The sequence below is a fragment of the Anabrus simplex genome, chromosome 3 (genome assembly GCF_040414725.1).
Source record: "Anabrus simplex isolate iqAnaSimp1 chromosome 3, ASM4041472v1, whole genome shotgun sequence".
In the NCBI taxonomy this organism is placed as follows: Eukaryota; Metazoa; Arthropoda; class Insecta; order Orthoptera; family Tettigoniidae; genus Anabrus; species Anabrus simplex.
In genome coordinates this window covers 101,000,218-101,020,206 of record NC_090267.1, presented here as the reverse complement: position 1 = coordinate 101,020,206, position 19,989 = coordinate 101,000,218, and the positions used below count along the sequence as shown (strand labels likewise).

The following is a 19,989-nucleotide window of genomic DNA, read 5'->3' as shown; positions in this document are numbered from 1 at the left end:
TATGGCTGCATTTAGCTCATTTACATAATTTTATTTTATTTTCCTATATAAGTAAGAATGTTTCTGTGAATGCGTTGGTGGGTCCCTGTTAAGCAGAAAGGAATCTGCTACTTCAGGTATGGTTTCACATCATTTTTAAATGCATATCTCATTATTAAATACATATCCCCATTAGTAAAGTGCCACTAAAAGCAGAGAAAAAATGTTGACATATGTGTGCCATGCTAAATAAACTCAAGATTCTTAAACACTACTAAAGGTTGGGCCCAACACGAGACAAGCTGCTATTGGTTAACGAAATCAAATCAATAGGAATCTCATAATACCAGCAAACATTACAGTTTCTCAGAACTAACTGCAGACCAGACATAAAGATTACTACTGTTATAAGATTGAAAGAGAGTACAGCATAGTAAGTTTTCATTATTTCTATTACGAATAAGGCATAAATGTAACGTGACGGCACACTGACCAACGCTTGAAATTTATTAACATTTTCAAGTTCCTCTATTCATTATGAGGAAGGTTACACGCTCTTGAATCTGTAAACAAAAATATTTACAGATATGAAATGTTTGTAATATTAAATCTTGACAGCAGAACTTCCATAATGGAACTCCCGTGTGTTAGTACACAATATACCGACTCATTTCCGCAGGTATCAAGTTTAAAGCTTAACACATTATAACAGCAGCAGAAGTAAGTTCATATTTGAAACCATGCATATATGATTATTATTACAAGATATTAGAATCTCCGTATTGACGGTTTTCACTTTACAATGGCGAAAAATGAAAGTATCCTCCTATTCAATACATCATATATTCCGTCCTTAGACGGAGTAAACAAGTTCAGACATGTTTCGGCTCGTTTGAGCCATCTTCAGTGAAAAAATTAGGGGGGTTGGAATAATTTACATAATATGAGTTGAAAAAATGCTAAAAAACATAATGAAAGCGCAAATGAAAAAACAAACAAAAGAGAGCCTAGACGGAAACAAAATAGCACAAATATACAATATTTACATCAATATGCAGAGCAAAAAACAACTTATTGCGACAAAATTCAGTGAAACAGGTGTTAATTTGAAATAATAATTGATACTAAAAACTGCGTTGACCTAAGAAACAAGGTTAATTCAGGCTTGGTTTCTCTCAAAATGTTTGCTCTCGCTCTCCTCCTGACCATTTGATGTGATGGGTTTCCACTAGGATTTTGACAGCGATTTCAAACTGTTTTGTCGTTTTTATAAACTAATAATTTGTAAACTATGAGGTCCACAACCTCACCATGTGCTACTATTATTCATTTCCATCTGCATCATTTGTTTTCTCATTCCCTTGTTTCTTAGGTCAACGCAGTTTTTAGTATCAATTATTATTTCAAATTAACACCTGTTTCACTGAATTTTGTCGCAATAAGTTGTTTTTTGCTCTGCATATTGATGTAAATATTGTATATTTGTGCTATTTTGTTTCCGCCTAGGCTCTCTTTTGTTTGTTTTTTCATTTGCGCTTTCATTATGTTTTTTAGCATTTTTTCAACTCATATTATGTAAATTATTTCAACCCCCCTAATTTTTTCACTGAAGATGGCTCAAACGAGCCGAAACATGTCTGAACTTGTTTACTCCGTCTAATGACGGAATATATGATGTATTGAATAGGAGGATACTTTCATTTTTCGCCATTGTAAAATGCATATATGAGTCGCCTATTTGCAAAACCGGCCATCCCCCCAAAAAAAATTGAAATCCACTTTTTGTGCTGAATGTGTTCTCTGTCCACTTTTACACAAGGTAGCCAACTATTAGCTGCAAGCTCAGCCTCCAACCAGCTTATTTACTTCATCAAAAATTGGAGTAAGTTGCAAACACGGCCGTCCACGTATGGTATGAGTAGCAATACTGGCCATCTCCTCTAACACTAGAGGGTAGAAGAATCGCAGCAATTGTGTGGGAAAGAACAGCTTATTCATGGTGACTGTTGTAGGTGTTACAGTTCTGTTGTAAGGAAAGTTGTGGTTTTTATCATAGAAATGTGTAGCTATTATAATTATATTGGGGAAAAATGGACACTAAGGTTATGAAGTGACACCTGAAAGGGCCAGAAAAAGGCAATGAAATAGCATCAGCACTTTATCATAAGCTAAATACTACTGATATGTCCAATGTTTCATTTCGTAAGGTGTTTTGCTGATGGATGTGGGGGAAAGAATATAAATTCTGCTATGATATCAATGCTGTCCTTTTGGTTTGTCACAAAGGCACCTAAAAGCATAAAGGAAATTGAGTTAATTTTCCCTGTGACAGGCCATTCATTTTTACCATCCGATAGAGTTTTCAGGCTCATTGAAAAACAAGAAAATAGAAACTAATACAACCTGAGGAATTTCTAAACGTTATTTCTCAGTATGGCAAATTATTTCATCTAGGAAAAGATGACAATGTTCCCTACTTTGACTGGAAAACAGAATGTACTTCTATTTTCAAGCTTACAGAGAAATGGCACTTCAAATTTTCTGCTGCGAAAAGGGTTATTTTGACCAAATCAAAAGGAGGCAATTCAGTGTTAAATCAAGGTGAACACAACCACAGAATAGATGTTGGAACAAAATTAGGCATTTGTAAGAAAGGCAAAAATGTTTTGATGATGAATCCAAAAGTTATACATACTGGTAAAATAGTAAAGGATTTAAAGGCAAAAGATGTTACAATCTCTATTGACTAAATATTTTGGGACTCAGTGGAAAAATGTTGAAGTGCTTTAGTTTTACAAAGAACTCATTGATAACAATAACCTTCCACAAAACAATCCATAAGATGAGGAAGATGCATGTGAGCACAGTGTGGACAATGGCATTAATGTTTAATTTAATGTTTAATGTTTTTAACGTTTAATTTTTGAAAATTTAATTCTGGTTCATTGTGTGTAAATACATTGGCTTTTTATACTGCATTGATTTTTTAAGTTAACTTTTAAATAAAGCATTTTTTGTGCATTTTCATTCCTTCAGTTTCTTTAGCTTGGTGCAAACCCGGCCATCTCCAAATTTGAAATTTAAATATTTCAAATAATTATACGAATAAAACATTGGCATTCTGTAACATTCCTTACAATGCTATTTATAAGTGATATAGCAAATACAAATAATTCTAAATCTCTTTATTTAGATATTATACGTTATTTTGGTCTCCTGAAGAATTTAACCATTTGGAGATGGCCGATTTTGCAAATATACGACTCATACATTCCTAATGTACTTTTTAAAATTAAAGAATAAGAAAGAACAGGAAAAACACTTAATTAGAACGCAATCCTACTTGTGAGATCAGACGTCATGAAGTGGTTGTTTTTGAAGATGAAATCCACTGTCGTGCCTTTCGCCGATGAGCTGCTTATGGATTTTTCAATTCTTGCCCGAATGTTCATTTGTCGTATGCGTATAAATGTTCTCGTTCTAACATACATTTTTACTATTTGTGGTGGTACAGCGGGGAATTTACTGCTAATTATTTGACACACTTTGAGTATAATATTAGGTATGCGCCACAGTTCAGCACGTCCGTGAGTGTCAGTGAAGATTAACTAAAATTCCTTTATTTGGTTTACCATTTTTCCGATGGAACGAGTAGACCTCCCCAAGATAACACTTTTATCCATCCCACAGAGGCTGTACCAGAACAAATGGAAGGCATTTCCCCAGTGGGACTTCCCATTGACAAGTCATATTTTCTTCCAAACTAGACTGTGTAGCCGGCAAGGTACGAAAATCCCTCAGCTGAACAATAAGGTGTCACTGTTGATTGCGGTGAATCATTAACGACACGATTTCTATCGCAATGATATTATGAACACAGGAATTTCACTCCAGCTACTATTACACTATTCACGCAACTAACAAAAATAAAATAAGTGCACCTCACTGCACGAAACACAGCAACTTAACAGAGATCTCACAGAAACAAACTATGACACACACACTACGCAAAATACAGTGGGCCACTATATAAACCAACAGCAATATACGGAAAGAAATTACATACAGATATTACGTGGAAATCCTTTCTTTATAAGACAGACAGCTATAAACAATGAAATAAGATACACGTGTAGATGTATGCTGCACAGTCACGGTGCTCCTGTGATGACGTCACGAGCAGGATGAGGGAAAACTAACACCTACTGTGCAACCAATCTGGGCCACCTGTGAAATAAACTCATATCTTGGGAGCAGAGAAAACCCTGCTCTCACAAGTACTGTATTTCTTTATTTACACATAAAAGCGCACAATGTGCAGGGGTATAAACTTAATCGCTACAAAGTTTTGTCAGAGAACACGGTCTCTTCGGGCACTTCAGTGCGTGGTAACGACCACAGAACTTCTCACACCATCGACATACACAGTCATGGTTCGGATTGTGAAATCTAGGTACAACACATGCCTTGTGATGGAAGCCATGGACAGCTGCACGGGTCACTGTATGTCTGAGGTCAAAGCAACTCTGATACCAATTGACTATTGTCATTGCATCCGTTATATAGAAATCACTCCAAATTTTTGTCTTCTTTAATTTTAATTCATGTAAGAGCTCTTGATATGCCTTTGTTGATTGTAGAGTCATTGTATGTCGCAAGTCAATGAAGAAAGGTTCTCGGGTCAGTTCATACACGAGTCTAGAGGGTGTGTATTTAGAAACACATAGGGCTCTTTTAAGGAAGATTGCTTTCACCCTTTCTATCTCTTTTAGATCTTTCTTTTTCAGGAAGGTCCAAATTGTTTCAATGCCATAAGTGACAGTTGGAGTAACTTTGAGGTGGAAGAGTTACAAGGCCGTTTTGATTGACAGTTGACTAAGGTGATCTATGTCATTTATTGACATGATTGCAGCCAGAGTCCTTTCCTTTATGTGAGCTGTAAATGTGGTTCCAGTTGTCTGAAAAGTCATTCCGAGATACTTGAATGTATTGACAATCCTTAACCCTTTGGGGTCCAATGTCGGAGTCCGACATCGTTAATTTTCAGTTCCGGTCCTATGTCGGACCTAGTCCGACACAACTTTAAGGTTATATATTTCGTATGCTGGAGCAGAAATGGCGCGAGCTTTACGCAGTATACAGCCTCTCTCGCCTACTGCTATCTGCTGTTCATTCCTTTAAGTAAATTGTGATTTCTTTGGAGATAGTTCCTCACTGTCACAGCTGTGTTTACTTTCGTTATCAACATGGCGTCCACCAGCCGCGGCATGGAGCCTGATGATATTTACGAACAGTTATGTGACAGTGGCAATATGGACGATGATTTGTTGACGGATTCTGATGGTGACATTAGTATTCCTGAATCTGAGTATGATATTTCGAGTGAGGAGGAAAATGACATGGAAGTGGGTGACGAATGGAAAGTTTATGAAGAAGGTGACCGTGTTTTTTCCAAGTATTCTTACAACAGTGCTATGGGATACATACCTCCTACTACAGGAAAGAAGCTAGTAACTCCTTTGGATTTCTTTTCGTTGCTGTTCCCGGTTTCACTGTTCTCCGAAATATGTAAGGAAACTAACAGGTATGTAAGAGAATGTATTACCAAATGTATGCCGTTGCAGCAACATTCCATATGGTGGAACTGGGTCGATGTTACCGTCGATGAAATGATGGCATTTCATGGTGTTGTTCTGAATATGGCACGTACAAAAAGGAAAACTCTAAAAGAACATTTTTCAGACTTGTGGCTCTATTCATCGACCTTCTGTAAGGACATTTTTTCTCGGAAACGATTTCTTCAGATATTCTGGGGCTTTCATGTTTCACCCCCTCCACAACCAAGTGCATCAACAATGGTAACAAGAACGAGTAAAGTTAGAAGTGTCTTAGAATGTGTAGGGAAGTCATTCTTGGAATTTTATAGGCCAAGTCAGTATCTGTCAGCTGACGAATCGACTGTAAGCTTCAAGGGGCGTGTCCTTTTCAAAATGTACAATCCACAAAAACCAACAAATTGGGGCATTAGGATATATGTTATTGCTGATGCATTGAATGGGTATGTTTTGTCCATGATTCCTTACTTTGGCTCGTTTACTACGCTAAATTTACTTTTCCCTGGTTTGACATTTGGCAGTAGAATAGTTCTACAGCTGGTGACAGACGTACTTCAAGTTACTCAAGCTGTAGGTTATCATTTGTTTACTGATCGATTTTACACTAGTATGGAACTGGCAAGAGAACTGTTGAAAAGGAAAATTCACCTAACTGGGAATGTGCTATTGAATCGGAAGGGACTACCACCTCAGCTGAAAGATAGGAGGCTAAATCTAAAGAAGCACGAAATTCGTGCTCTGTGGAAGGAAGAAAAGTTCATGGTATTTTCGTGGAAAGACAAGCGCACTGTGTCAGTTCTTAGTACATGGCACAACCCATCAATGGTGGAGGTAGTCAGACACAACCGTAATGGGCAAGGAGAAGAAAGAATTTTGAAGCCTGTTGCCATTATAGATTACACAGGCAAAATGGAGGGGTCGATCGTGCTGATCACTACTGTTCATCTTATGGTTTTGTAGTGAAAAGTCTGAAGTGGTGGAGGAAATTGTACTTCTGGGTGTTGGAGGTAGCTTTGGTGAACAGTTTTCACCTATATAACTTGCAACAAACGGCAGAAAATAAGCCCAGGGTGAATCACAAGACTTTCAGGGACCGAGTTATTATGGGGCTTGTTGGGGACGTTAGGAACAAAAATGCCCGTAAGCACGGCCGGCGGAGCAGCTGTGACGGGAAACTACACATCATAGATGCTCACCAGGACAAAAAAACCAAGGACTGTGCCGTGTGTTCCGACAGGAAAGTGAAAGGAGACAGAAAGGAGACATCATTTTTTTGTGAGACCTGTCCAGAGAACCCAGGACTACACCCGAACAAATGCTTCCGGAAGTACCATACTTTGAAAAAAATATCGCTGATAATGTGGTTAACTTGACTGATAATAAATAAATTTGCAGTTCGTATTATTAATGTAAAAATTCAGTTTTATACTTATGTGAGTACTTCCTTCCCATATTTGCCTAATGTCAAATTGGACCTGTGCAGGATGCAGGTGGAAAATCAATTGTACCCCAAAGGGTTAAAGGTGAACCTTCGTAGCGTATTATGTCTGATGCTGCTCTTCTTCCTCCCCTTCTAAAAACCATGACTACTGTCTTCTTGTCATTAATTTCTAAATTGTTTTCTTTTGACCAATTTGTCAAGATTAGTGACTGCTTTTTGAAGTTCATCTCGATATGGCGATACAATTACCATGTCATCAACGTATAGATAAATTTTTGCACGAATCGTAGCAATTGCTTCTGTAACATCACGTGTTATTACATTAAAAAGAAGTGGACTCAGAGGATCCCCTTGAAGGACCCCTACCGTCTGAAGGATTGGTTTTGACTGTGCTAAATCATCGCATATTCTCACATAGCTTTCTGATAATATATTTTTAATAAGCTTTGTGTAACAGTTTTTCCCTGCTATCTCTTCCAGTTTCCGAAGGATCAGGCTCCTGCTTGTGGAGTCAAAGGCTTTGCGGAAATCTATAAACACTGCATAAAGTTTTCCTTTCTGCAACCTGAGTGCTTCCTGTATATCTTCAAGCAAGCAATTGATTGCCTGGATTGTTGATCTGCCTCTTCTAAATCCGAACTGTTCTTCCGGTATTGTATCATCTACTATATCCCTCAATCGATTTGTCAGTGTTTTTGTAAGAACCTTCAGTAATGTGCACTCGAGCGATTCCACGGTAGGTGTTCGGATCATCACATCTTCTTTACCCTCGTACATCACTTTTAAAGTTGATTCCCGCCATTTGTCTGGTATTCTTCCTTGTTTGAGACATTGACTCATAAGTTCCGTGGCAGGTTCTTTTAGGGTTGCCCAAACGTCTTTGATATGTTCGTAGAGTATGTTAGCTGGACCTCCTGCTCTCCTAGTCTTACTCTCACGGACGACTTCTTGCTTGTAGTAGTTTAGTGAAATGATCTTCCCATATTTCTGGTGGGATCTGCCTCGTATATTTTGGTTGTCTCTGCTTCAGGATTGAAAATGGTTCCTCTTCTGCTTTCTTGATCATATTTTCTTCTGACATTTTCTGGAATTTTTCCTTGGCATCTTTAATTATTGCTTTATAGTGTTTCCTTCTTTCGGAATATTCTGCAAGGGTTTCTGGTGTTTGAAATTCCAGGGCTTTATGAAGGGCATCTAACGCTTCTTTCCTGGATTTGTAGCAGATATGGTTAAACCATGGTTTGGACTTCTTTGTTATCTCGTGGAACTAACGTTTGCTTAATTATATCTTCTATGTGTTGAAGGGACCCATTTAAGTCACCACTATGTATTTCATTCAAGATCATTGGTATTAATACAAAACAGGCCTTTAATTTATCCTCATCGATTTTCCGCAGCGGCAGCTTCTTGTGGTTCGTTTTGATTAACGAATCGAAGTTTCCTGTTATGACAATTTCTACTGGTAGGTGTTTCCTTATTGCTATTTCTTTTAGTACCAGTGGCCTCACTTCCTTGGGACCTATCTTACTGCTGAATATAAGATCAATAGTGCTGCTTTAATTTGGGCCTATGTATGTCTTCTCATTTTTCTTGTTTAGTAATGAAAATCCCTCTGTCTCCAGGTAATTTACTACCATCTCCGCTTTTTTGTTTGCAACGTCTATACGGCAGTTTAGGTCCCCAGCAATTATAAGATGATCTGTATTTCCCAGTTTAGAGATACCTAACATCAGTTCATTTATAATGTCGTGTTCTTTCCATTCAGGTTGAAAATAGGCGCACATCACGGATAAGGATGCTGTTTTGATCATTAAAATATTGTCTGTCTTATGCACTAAATTGAAAGGTGGCATTCTAGCTGATAATAGACATGCTAGTCCTCCCTTTGGTCTCCCAGAGTCACCTTGAGTTGCTAACACGTGAATTGCGTATTTATTATTTATGTGAATTTCTTTAAATGAGAATGTTTCTGTAAGCACCACTATATCATATTCAGAGAATTTATTGCAAGATAATGCACCAAGTACTCTTGCCAACCCTTCCATGTTCCATATTAAACATTTAATATCAGTTCCTATGTTACACGTCTCTTTGACTGCGGGGTTCCTTATTGGAGTTTCGTCATGTTTATTATTCCTAGTTAACAGTTTCAACAGTTCAATAGTTTCGGAGGTCGACTGCTTTGGATTCCCGTCTTGCACTCCAAAAATTAAACTGTCTTATGATCAATCTTTGGGGCCAAAATTCTTGCTCTTGCGTCTTGGCATAAGGCCGGGCGCACATTGAGAAGCAGACGGCCGCAGAGCAGGGCAAATCAGGTCAGGACAGCGTAGCTCTGACGAAACTGCGAAGTGTATGTGAGCGCACATTGCCACGCAGTCACGCGTCAGTTCTCAGAAGGAAGGAGCAATGGCTAGCAACAATGACCTAAGTTCCGAATGAACAAAATTTGAAAATCCCGCTTCCAGCATTTGTGAATAATTTTATAGAACCGTTGCCGTACGTTTCTGTTGGTAATGAGACCTTTCCACTGTCTGAAAAATTAATGAGGCCGTATCCCAAACAAAGCGTAACCGGAAACTATGAAAATAAGATTTTCAATTACAGGCTGTCGCGAGCAAGGCAAACTGTTGAATGTTCTTCTGGCATACTGGCGTCCAGGTGCCGTGTTTTCCGAAAACCATTCGAGATCAAAGTTGACAGTGTTGATTAAGTCATTAAGGCGGCTTGTGTGTTGCATAATTTTCTGAGATACAACACTTTGCCTGAAAATAATGTAGATGAGGACATTGTCAAAATGCCTGAGAACCAGTTGCTTCCATTGGTACACAAGAGAAGGAGTGCATCCAGTGCTTTTATAGTGAGACAGAAGTTTACCAATTATTTCAACGCGGTAGGAAGTGTGCCGTGGCAAGCGGATAAAGTTTCAAGAGAGGACTACCGACTTACTACGATGACTAGAAATTGCAGGTAACTGGCATTGTTCCCCTTTTTAAGTCTTCTATGCAACGTCAAAAATATACCTGGGGAAGCAGAATTATTGCCTGGTGTGCTGGCATATTCTTCAGATTGTTTAATTTCTTTTTAATTTTCGTATTTACGCAGATGACTTATTGTATTACGATTATTCGTTTTCTACATATTTGTCCTTTTCCTAAAGTATTTTCTAAAGAGTGTTTGTGAATAAATTGTTTTGATAGTAGTCTACTTACCATCGTTAACATTCACGTCCTTGGCAATTTCCCTCCAAATATCAAGTTTTAATTTATTATTCACATAGTCCACATGATTCACATCGTCTAAAACAGGGTACGACCGCACGGCTTCGACAATTTTTCCCTCCATGTCTCAACTACTCAACTAACAACGCGACACGTGCACAGGAAACTGTGTTTCGAAGACTGCGCGTGGTAGGCGGAAGTAGGTGCAGAACCGATCTGCTCTGCTCTGACCTGCCCTGTCTGTCAACTTGCGATGGTGTAATGATTTGTGTGGATTACAAAAATCTGCTCTGCGCTGCTTCAGCTGCTTCGCCTGCGTCCCAATGTGCGCCCGGCCTAATGATGAAAAGGTATTCCCACCTTGAATGCTTTACTTCTCCCTATTGTTTTCAATTATTCGCATTCACTGTTATCGTTTATTCCATTTCTTTGAAGGAAGCTCGTGACTGTTTCTGCTGTTGCGGTTTCATGTAATCTACCTACGTATAGCCATGCTTTACGTTCTACTGCTTTTAATTCTTCATTTGCTCCTTGTTTCTTGCCTACTAATATTTTGCTACTGTGTCTTCTTTTATGTCCCTATGTAGACCAAGCTCCTTGTCCTCCATCCGCATCTGCCTGTTCTGGGTAGATATCACTATTCTGTGCTTCGATGAGACTAAAATTAGGATCAAATAGCTCGTTTGACTGCTGACGAGGAGATGTAGTTTGTGATGTAATAAATGATGGTCTGGGGTTTGATGAAATGTCTTTGGTGAATGACTTTGTAGATTCCTCTTTATCTTTGACCTCTAGAATGTTTCTGATATGCTCTTCTAGAGAATCAATTTTCTGTGTGAGTAGTTTTATTGGAGAGTTTACATTCTCTTCCGTTTTCTCTTTAATGTGACTTTCTAGGAAGTTACTCTTTGTACCAGTTGATCTATACGAGGGTTCTTACTTATGATTTCCTCCAGTTTGAGCATCAATTGGTGCATTGCATCTCCTTGTAATTTCGTTGTCTTTAGTGCTGTTTTTGCATTTTTTGCAGAGCCATGTTAGTTTGCAGTTGCTTCTACTGATGATATCGAATTCTCCTTGTTTTAAGCCCTCACAGTCTTTGTGATACCAGAGTTCACAGGCGCCTTCACACTGAATTGCTTGCGAGCCTAGTTCGAAGTCCTGTCTGCAGGTGCTGTATTTATCTAAATTCTGTCAACCGTCTTGGTCGTGTTTACGGATAGGCATCTCGATCTAAGCGGCCGTGACTGAGTTAACGGAGTCCAAGAAAGAAATTGGCGACCTTCATATATACTCGTCTATTGCTTGTCGCTTTATTTATAATCACTTTAACTTTATTCACTATAACCACAATTTAAAGTTAAGTGGGTTCGTTTTCGCGATGCTAAGTAACTCACAAATACTGTATGAGGTACCAAAATTTGAGAACAACTAACTCAATGTCATTCCAGTTTTTAATGTCAATTTGTATATATTTGTTTTATGTCAATTGTGTGCATGTACAATTGTTTAGGTATTAGATGTTTTATATTAAGGCTGAAGATGGCGAGCCCCGGCCGAAACTAGTCCCTAATTAATGTAATTTAGAATATTGCATATTATAGTATTGAAAGGTGGACAATTACTACATTAATTTAATAATTACATTGTAATTACAATTTCAGCTGTCAGTCTTTTATAAAATAGCTAGTCAGTAAAAAAAAAAAAAACCAAACCTAGAAAAATCAAAACAAATACAAAATTAATGCTGATATCACAATTTCTCTTTCCTACAATACTATCATCATGGAAATAACTATAAAATCAATAAGACCCCAGAAGGAGAGCGGATTGCCACGAGAAAGTTTTGCACTTGTCTCGTAGAGGATTGAGGATCGAGAACACCTGTTACACAAAATCAAAGACAGACAAAATCACAGATGAATGATTCAGGCAGTTAGGGTCTGAGAAAAAAACAACATACCGTAGACCCGCATCCTAAATTTGAGACGGCAAATTACGAAGAAAAACAAATCAAATAAACACACCTATTTAATTTTCTTCAAATATAACACAAATATAAATTCAAACATCTTACAATTAATAAAATCATCACAAAAATCATAAATAAAATCGATCCAATACTCAGATCATTCACAATTCACAGTCGCCATCTGAAGTTTCACCATAGGAAATTTCGTCGCTGGCAACTTTCCAGAAATAGTCATCCTCACTACCGTCCACTGAATTTCAAATTCCACATTTCATAAAGCTTTTGGACACTAGATCGTTGGGAATGCACGCCCATGCGGTCTTGATCCAGCTGCAAATTAGTCCCACTTCAGGCCTCTTCACTCGTCCGGTTGGTGTTAACACGTAATCATCATCAGACATCCATTTGGTGTACAACTGTTTCATTGCAGTTTTGAAAGGCCGGTTCACACACACATCCAACGGCTGTAGAATAGAAGCGAGTCCTCCGGGAATTATCTCAAGACCGGTTTTCCTTTCCTCATCAAATCTTTTACGGTGTCAGTTGTATGTCCTCGGTAACTGTCCAACACAAGCATGTTTCGTTTTTGTAACAAAGCTCCTGGGCGACGGCGACGTTGCCAAACGCACTTCGCCCAGTCCTTAACTAACGCACTGTTCATCCAGCCGGACTCATGTGTTCTAACAATAACACCAGATGTCATGTTTCCTTTCGGAAGTGTTTTCCTTTTCAGAACCACTTGCAATGAACCACATACGGAGGGAATTTGGTTCCATCCACTAATTCACGCATTACCGTGCATCGTTGTCCTGATGGTTACACTCTTAGAACCCTTCGTATCCACTGTATTTTCCAACGGCATTTTAAAATAGACCGGTGTCTGGTCAGTATTCCCAATTTGTGACAGCAAATAAGAATTTTGCTTCCTCAAATGAATGTGACGCTGAAAGGCTGTTAATTTTTCTTCATACACCCCAGGGAGACGTTGTGAAATAGACGTACGTCTCTGAATGCACAATCCCTTTCTCCGATAAAAGTTTCGGATCCATCCGCAGCTTGCAGTAAAACCGTGTGTTTCGAGTTCTTTTGAGATCTCTAACGCTTTCAATTGACTCATTTCACTAGAAACACCATATCCTAATTCACGTTTTCCTATCACAAATTTGTGGACTCGTTCTTCAATTTCTGGAAACACTGTACTCTGCCCGCGGAACGCTCTGCAATCACCGTTACTTTTTAGAAGTTTTTCCTTCTTCCGCCAATCAACGAATACACAATTCTTCAATACTGTACTTTCTGACAACGGTACGATTCCCGTATTTTTCAGCTTCGCTTACAAATTTAAGTTTCTCACGCACAGTAAATGACCGCAGACGTCATTTTGAATCCATCGCTTACTAGCGAGACAGCACTTTCATGGAACAGATATGGAACTCGAATGTGAGCGAGGTAGACTTCCGTCACCAACAGTCTTGACTCTCGCAAAGTACTATTTCCTGCAAGATAAGCTATTCGCGCACCCAGCATACCAGCAACACTTGTGAAACAAATGACGATCAAGCATCCGCAGCAGCGGCTTTCATATTTACCCACATTCTTTGATTTATCATATTTCATTACCTTACATTTTGCGTTTACATGCCACTATAACATTATTGAGAAAAATCAATCTTGTTTTCTAGAATGCAACTAAAACACAGTAATACCTGAATATCCGTTTACATGTGATATATATTGAGTACGGTAACCGTATTCAAATCTATTTCAATACTCCATGTAAACGTAGTAAATATTTAAGAGAATGAACAGCTTGAATACGTCCCACACACATGATTTAGAACCAATATTCTGGGGAAAAAAGTGCAGGTGGTATTTGGCATTATATGGTAGGTATATGTGAGAAAACGAGTAAGTGAAAAACACAACTGAGAAGGAAACCCTCAGATGATCGGATTACAGATTTTTTTGAAACTTCATGTATCAGCAGAAGGCTAGGTATATCACTGTTTCAAAGTAATAAAGAGTATCTCTCAATCATTTGTAAGAATACAGTGATTCACATTCAAATAAGGTACATACGATTTATTCGCAGTGCTCAGGGCATATGAACAATAGTATAACAGTTAGCACTTCTGTCTTCGGACCCTGAGGTGGTTGGTTCAAATGATGTGTCTGTTTCTGTAAATGAATGCTTATTGTGTTATTAATAGGTACAAATAATTAAGGAACTGAAAGCACAAATTTCTCCCAACTGGGACGTGATCCCAGTGCAGCAAAATTCCAGGTCTCTATGCAAGAACACTACTACTAGACTATCACTAATAAACTGGCTGTGGGAGTATAATAAGAATACAATTGCCTCGTACCATTTACTCTGGCAATTTTGTTTTTTTCTTGTGAATGGTATAAGTGCAGTACACTTTATTACTTAATATCCACTAATATCCAATAGTAATACACAAAGTACACAGTTTGTAAAAAGTACAAAGTTAATTGTTATTTTCTTGTGAATGCTAGAGGTGCAGTACACTTTATGACTTAATATCTACTAATATCCACTACTGATACACAAAGTATCAATAAAATTACTGATCCAAACATTTGAGGGTGTCGTTGCAAGATAAATTCTAATGGAGAAATCTAAGTACCTAAAAAATGTAGCATATAAATGGAAAACACATAGGAGTGAATAATGTAAAACTAAGGTATCAACTTATACATGATACAAAAACAAAAATTAGTAATACATACCGTGACACAATTGGTAACTAGGTGAACAGCAATATGATCACATCTTGTCACATGATTTGAAACAAGCAAACGTACAGTCTCATCTCGAACAGAAACGTTCTCTTCTCTCACAATTATACCAAGGACAAAACAAATGGAGCGAAGGACAAACCTTTAAAAGAAAAGGAAAAGAACAGAAAAAATTGCTACAAACACAACAAAACTTTCACCCTTCACAACAAATTCTGATTTTGGGAAAGAAACCGATCATTACCAGTTTACTTATAGATGTTCTGAAACACCGTTAGATATATTTGTTATGCTATAAGGAATCAGTTAATGTGCTAAGTAAATCTATGAACAAAGATATCTCACATTTAGGCACTCTTAAATGTCAACCAACCATATGAGGTTCAATCCCATAAACTTAAGCATACAAGGCAGATCAATTTTGCAACTTAGGATGTGGCGACTTATATGTAAGTGAAACTGGGGAGGTTTGACCCACTTTTAGCATTTCATTTTTATGTCATCACGTAATGCATTTAAAATCAATCTCTATAGACTGAAGGATAAGTAAATTATCAAGAGACATAGTAATTTTAACAATACTTTTCTGCAGATAATTACAAGTGCAAATTAAATTTATGAACATGGTGAAAAGTGGATTACATCTGCCCAGTTGAGGTAGATTTGCCCCACGCTGTGCGAGGTTTGACACATGCATACAGAATGTTACATCACTCGAGTTATTTTAATAATGTACTGCAATGGAAAGTACAGACAAAAATTAAGACACATGTAGGTAGCTTTTTTCTAAAGAATTACAAACTGATATACAGTACATTGCTACTTTCAATGAAGTCAATCAACGAACATTTATGTTTACAAATTTAACTGGAAACCTGAAACGTGATGCCAGCCTTTCAGTTCCTTCTTGAAGAAGAGGGCTTGGGAGTTCCTTTAAATCCACAAAAGGCACAAAACCAACATCTTCAACAACAGGGTACATGAAAAATCTGATTCTGGTTGATACTGGCAAAGAAATGTCACCTTTCATTCTGAACCTTTGCTCTCTACCACTATCCCAACATAGTGACATCTAGTAGATTTGGTGCAGAATCTAACCAAAACAAAATCCTCACTTTTAGCAGAGTTTAAACCCCAGTTTTCATTACTAAGTTCCTTATTAGATGAATCATCACTTGAATCCTCCCACTGATCCTCATTAGGAAATATTTTACGGCAGACAGCTTTTGGAGTTGCCGAGGCTCAGCTTGTTTCCTCTTCTTAGACTGGCGTTGTTCATATTCCTGTTCAATGCCCACTTTAACTGGAGTGTATGTTAGCACCCTACTTACTGCCCTTTACCACCCATTTTGACTCTTTTCTTGGTCCCGCTTTAGGAAAGGGCCTGACGTCCTGTTGCGGAACTCCACTCGTAGAGGGTTTGATTAATAGTGCTGGTTGTTCACTGCTGGTAGTTAGTGCGTCCTCTGCACTCTGAAGGCAGTGTCAGTAGGGTGATGCCATTGTCTTTAGCTATTGTAGGTTTCGAGGAGTGATGTGTGATTCGTGGTTATCTAAAATTACCAAAACTGGACAGTCCATGGAACATTTTGTGTGCTTGATAAAATTATCGCAATAATGTTCAAATGTTTCCCTCGTCATCCAGCCACTCGGATTGGCAGCAACACATGAACCAACTGGTGCACCGTCCATCATTCTATTGTTCACTCTCTGCCTGGGAAATACAAAGAATTTGTGGCACTGCAGTTCCTATGGCACTAATCGTACAACAAAGGGTAACTAATGTCCCCTTTCAGCACTGGTCATTTTTGAAACTTGCTTCTCTCCTCTAGCTGCAATCACTTTCCCGGATTTCTGAACTGTTGTTACACCAGTCTCGTCAAGATTGAATATGGATTTAGGAGTAAATCCAAATTTCTCGAACAGAGACCTAAGATTTCCATAAAATTCAGCAACAGTTGTCTGAATAAATGCTGTTGCTCTACCTAGGCTTGTGCCCTGTGGACTACTTAATGAAAGTTGCTTATGGCGATGCATAAATCCTTTTTCCCAATCATAGCTAGCTTGTTTAGTCTGCTTCCAGTTATCTGGAATCCTTATACCTCTCGCTATCGCATAGTTGTACGAAAATCTCCGGAAGTCTTTTGGAGTCAGTCCATAATTTAATTTTGGTGCAACAATCAGATTGTTTTCCAAATCTAACCCTTCCTCCTTTAAGAATATCCGACAGCTATTGTGGTCTGACTTGACACTTGTTTCTTGTCCTACCTGAACTTTGGCAACATACCTTCCTAATGTTTTTCTCTCTATTGCATACATCAGTGCAGCTGTCTGAACACTCATTCTATGACAAGTTTCAGAGCTGCTTTCATGATTTCAGGTTCCACCTTCTTCCTTGGTTACCCATTGGCTTCCAAATGAAAGGTATCCTACTAAGACATAAAATAATTACAATGTATATATTTACTTACTATTAATTATGTGGGTCAAACCTCCCCACATTTTTGGGTCAAATCTCCCTAGGGAGCCATTTCTTAAATATCAAGAAATTAACCTATTATAATGCTGGGGAAACCAACTTGCACATATATAAATATGAAGCTTATAAGGTGCATAATACAACAAAACAATCACTGTTTAGAAAAATATTAACAGTACTCACCTGGATTCTTACAAATTTGAGCATGAAATAAAGAGCAGCAAGCTTCAAAACAGACAAGAAATAATTACTCTCTTCTCTTTTCAATCACTGCCTCCTAAATTCTAAAACTTATATCTAGTATCTGAATCAAAAAGTGCCCAGTAGATAGCAGTGCCAAAAAGTGCAGGATTTTAAAATTATGGTCAAACCTCCCCAATCTCACCTAATCTTACCTCGTATGACATGTAGGAGAAAGAGAAGTGTTCATTGCCACTGCTGTGGACTCACAACATAGCCTTAAAAAGTTACTTTAATAAAAATTATTTTAAAAATATGACATATAGGAAGGAAAGTAGGCAAGTGAAAGAATGTTGTTATTGTCAGAATCCCTCAATATGATGCCATTCCTATAATTCAGTACAGATACGTAGATGCAGGTCATTGCCAACCACACCACAATAAAATCTCCTGAATGAATAGCGATAGGGGATTGCAGTACACGGCTTTGCCATGCAAAAGTGGTCCATCCAGATAAATGGCTGACAAATACACACGTTTTTGTCTACCGTACACAAATTATTAACCAATCCAGACTACCAGGTTTATCCAATAGTCATACCAATCACTGGACCTAACAAAACTAGAACAATGGTCTAACCAATCCAGACCAACGGTCCTGTCACTTGCCGGACCTAACCGAAGCTGACTAATGGTCACTGCCACTTTGTAGGAGAGAGCAGGCCAATCTCTGTAAGTGTTTTGCACGGGAAAGAAATTAATTCAAGTTTTGTCCCCTCTCAAACACACTACGCTGTGCTTTATCGCTTAATGCACCAATCAGCTGTGCCCAGGATTTATCTGAACAGGTGGTTTCACTGTCTGAGCAAGTGATGTAGTCACTAAGAACAAAGAGTATCATTCTACACGACAAGTGGAGTGTGCCGTGGTGTGGTACTTGATGGGACAGTGCTCTAGTTCTACCAAAACAAAAACTAAGAGTAAAACATATGACTTGGCTAATATCCAAAATATTTAAATAACACGGTTTATTTCTAAACAATTTATCCTTAACAAACTCAATCCCATTTCTGACCCAAGTCGGACAATGAATTTGTTTGAGAGAGACCATATCGGATAAACTTTCACTGGGACTAGCTGAATTTAAACCGATCTCCAATTGCAAATTTTGTCATAGGTGTGCTTATAACTTATAGATAGTAGATAAATGAAGTACACCTCAAAGAGGGTATACTGTTCTCCCTGCTTAGGTGCAGACTATGTGTCTGCTATCTGTTATCTGAACAAAGCCATGGTGGAGCATTCAGGATGCCTCATTGTATTTTTAAGCGCATATTGTCAGTGTTGACAAGTGTGTTGTGAAATAGCCAAGAAGCTGCAATCCGCTAGGGAAATTTGGATATGAATGAAATACTGGAGTTGTTGCTCAATGACTATTTGGGTGATGAATTTACTGTATTCCCAGTGAAAGGGAAAATGACAGTCACAGTGAATTTGAACCCAGAAGAAGGTTTAGTACCCGATAGAGATACACTATACAGGACAACTTCGCCACCATTCACAGCTAACTCAGGGGTTCTGCTGGATAATGAAACAGATGGTATATACTTTGTGAATTTGTTTAGTTTCAAGGATTTTTTTGAACGTTTGGAAACAAACTATCATATATGCCACACAGAGAACTTCACCTCATACTGTTTTGTACAGATGTGAAGGTATGTACAAAATTACAGAGTTTTAAGTTCAGTAACTGAGGTGCAGGGATCAAGAATATCCTACGAAATACAGCAGGAGTTTATAACAGCACAGCATTTGCACGGCTAGGCTGGTCATTTAAGTACCCAATACACTTTTTTTTTTTTTTCTTGCTAGTTGCTTCACGTCTCACTGACACACGTAGGTCTCATGGCGATGATGGGACAGGAAAGGGCTAGGAGTGGGAAGGAAGCGGCCGTGGCCTTAATGAAGGTACAGCCCCAGCATTTGCATGGTGTGAAAATGGGGAAACCACGGAAAACCACTTTCAGAGCTGCCGACAGTGGGGTTCAAACCTACTATCTCCAGAATACTGGCTATTGTCCGCACTTAAGCGACTGCAGTTATCGAGCTTGGTACCTAATACACTAGCTGGTAGTGAACATGTTAACACTACGAATTATAATCAATATATATTAATGTAGGCTATATAATTTGAGTACTGATATGGATTACACTTACTGTCATCTGATTCATCACTACCCTTGCCACACTGTCAGGGAAGATTATAATTATGGCACACACATTTATTACATCGACCACTAATGTCAACAGAGAAGGGTTTAAGAAAAGGAAAATATACTGGT

The 19,989-nt window shown here is 38.3% G+C and overlaps 1 protein-coding gene across 1 annotated transcript in view; it reads right to left on the bottom strand.

Moving 5' to 3' along the window:
• Positions 1 to 19,989, bottom strand: part of LOC136866029 (lipid droplet-regulating VLDL assembly factor AUP1) — a 203,465-nt gene that overhangs the window by 172,412 nt on the left and 11,064 nt on the right. Inside the window, exon 3 of the mRNA XM_067142643.2 lies at positions 14,980 to 15,130. Coding sequence (XP_066998744.1) covers positions 14,980 to 15,130 — 151 coding nt within the window. The remainder of the gene's footprint in view (positions 1 to 14,979; positions 15,131 to 19,989) is intronic.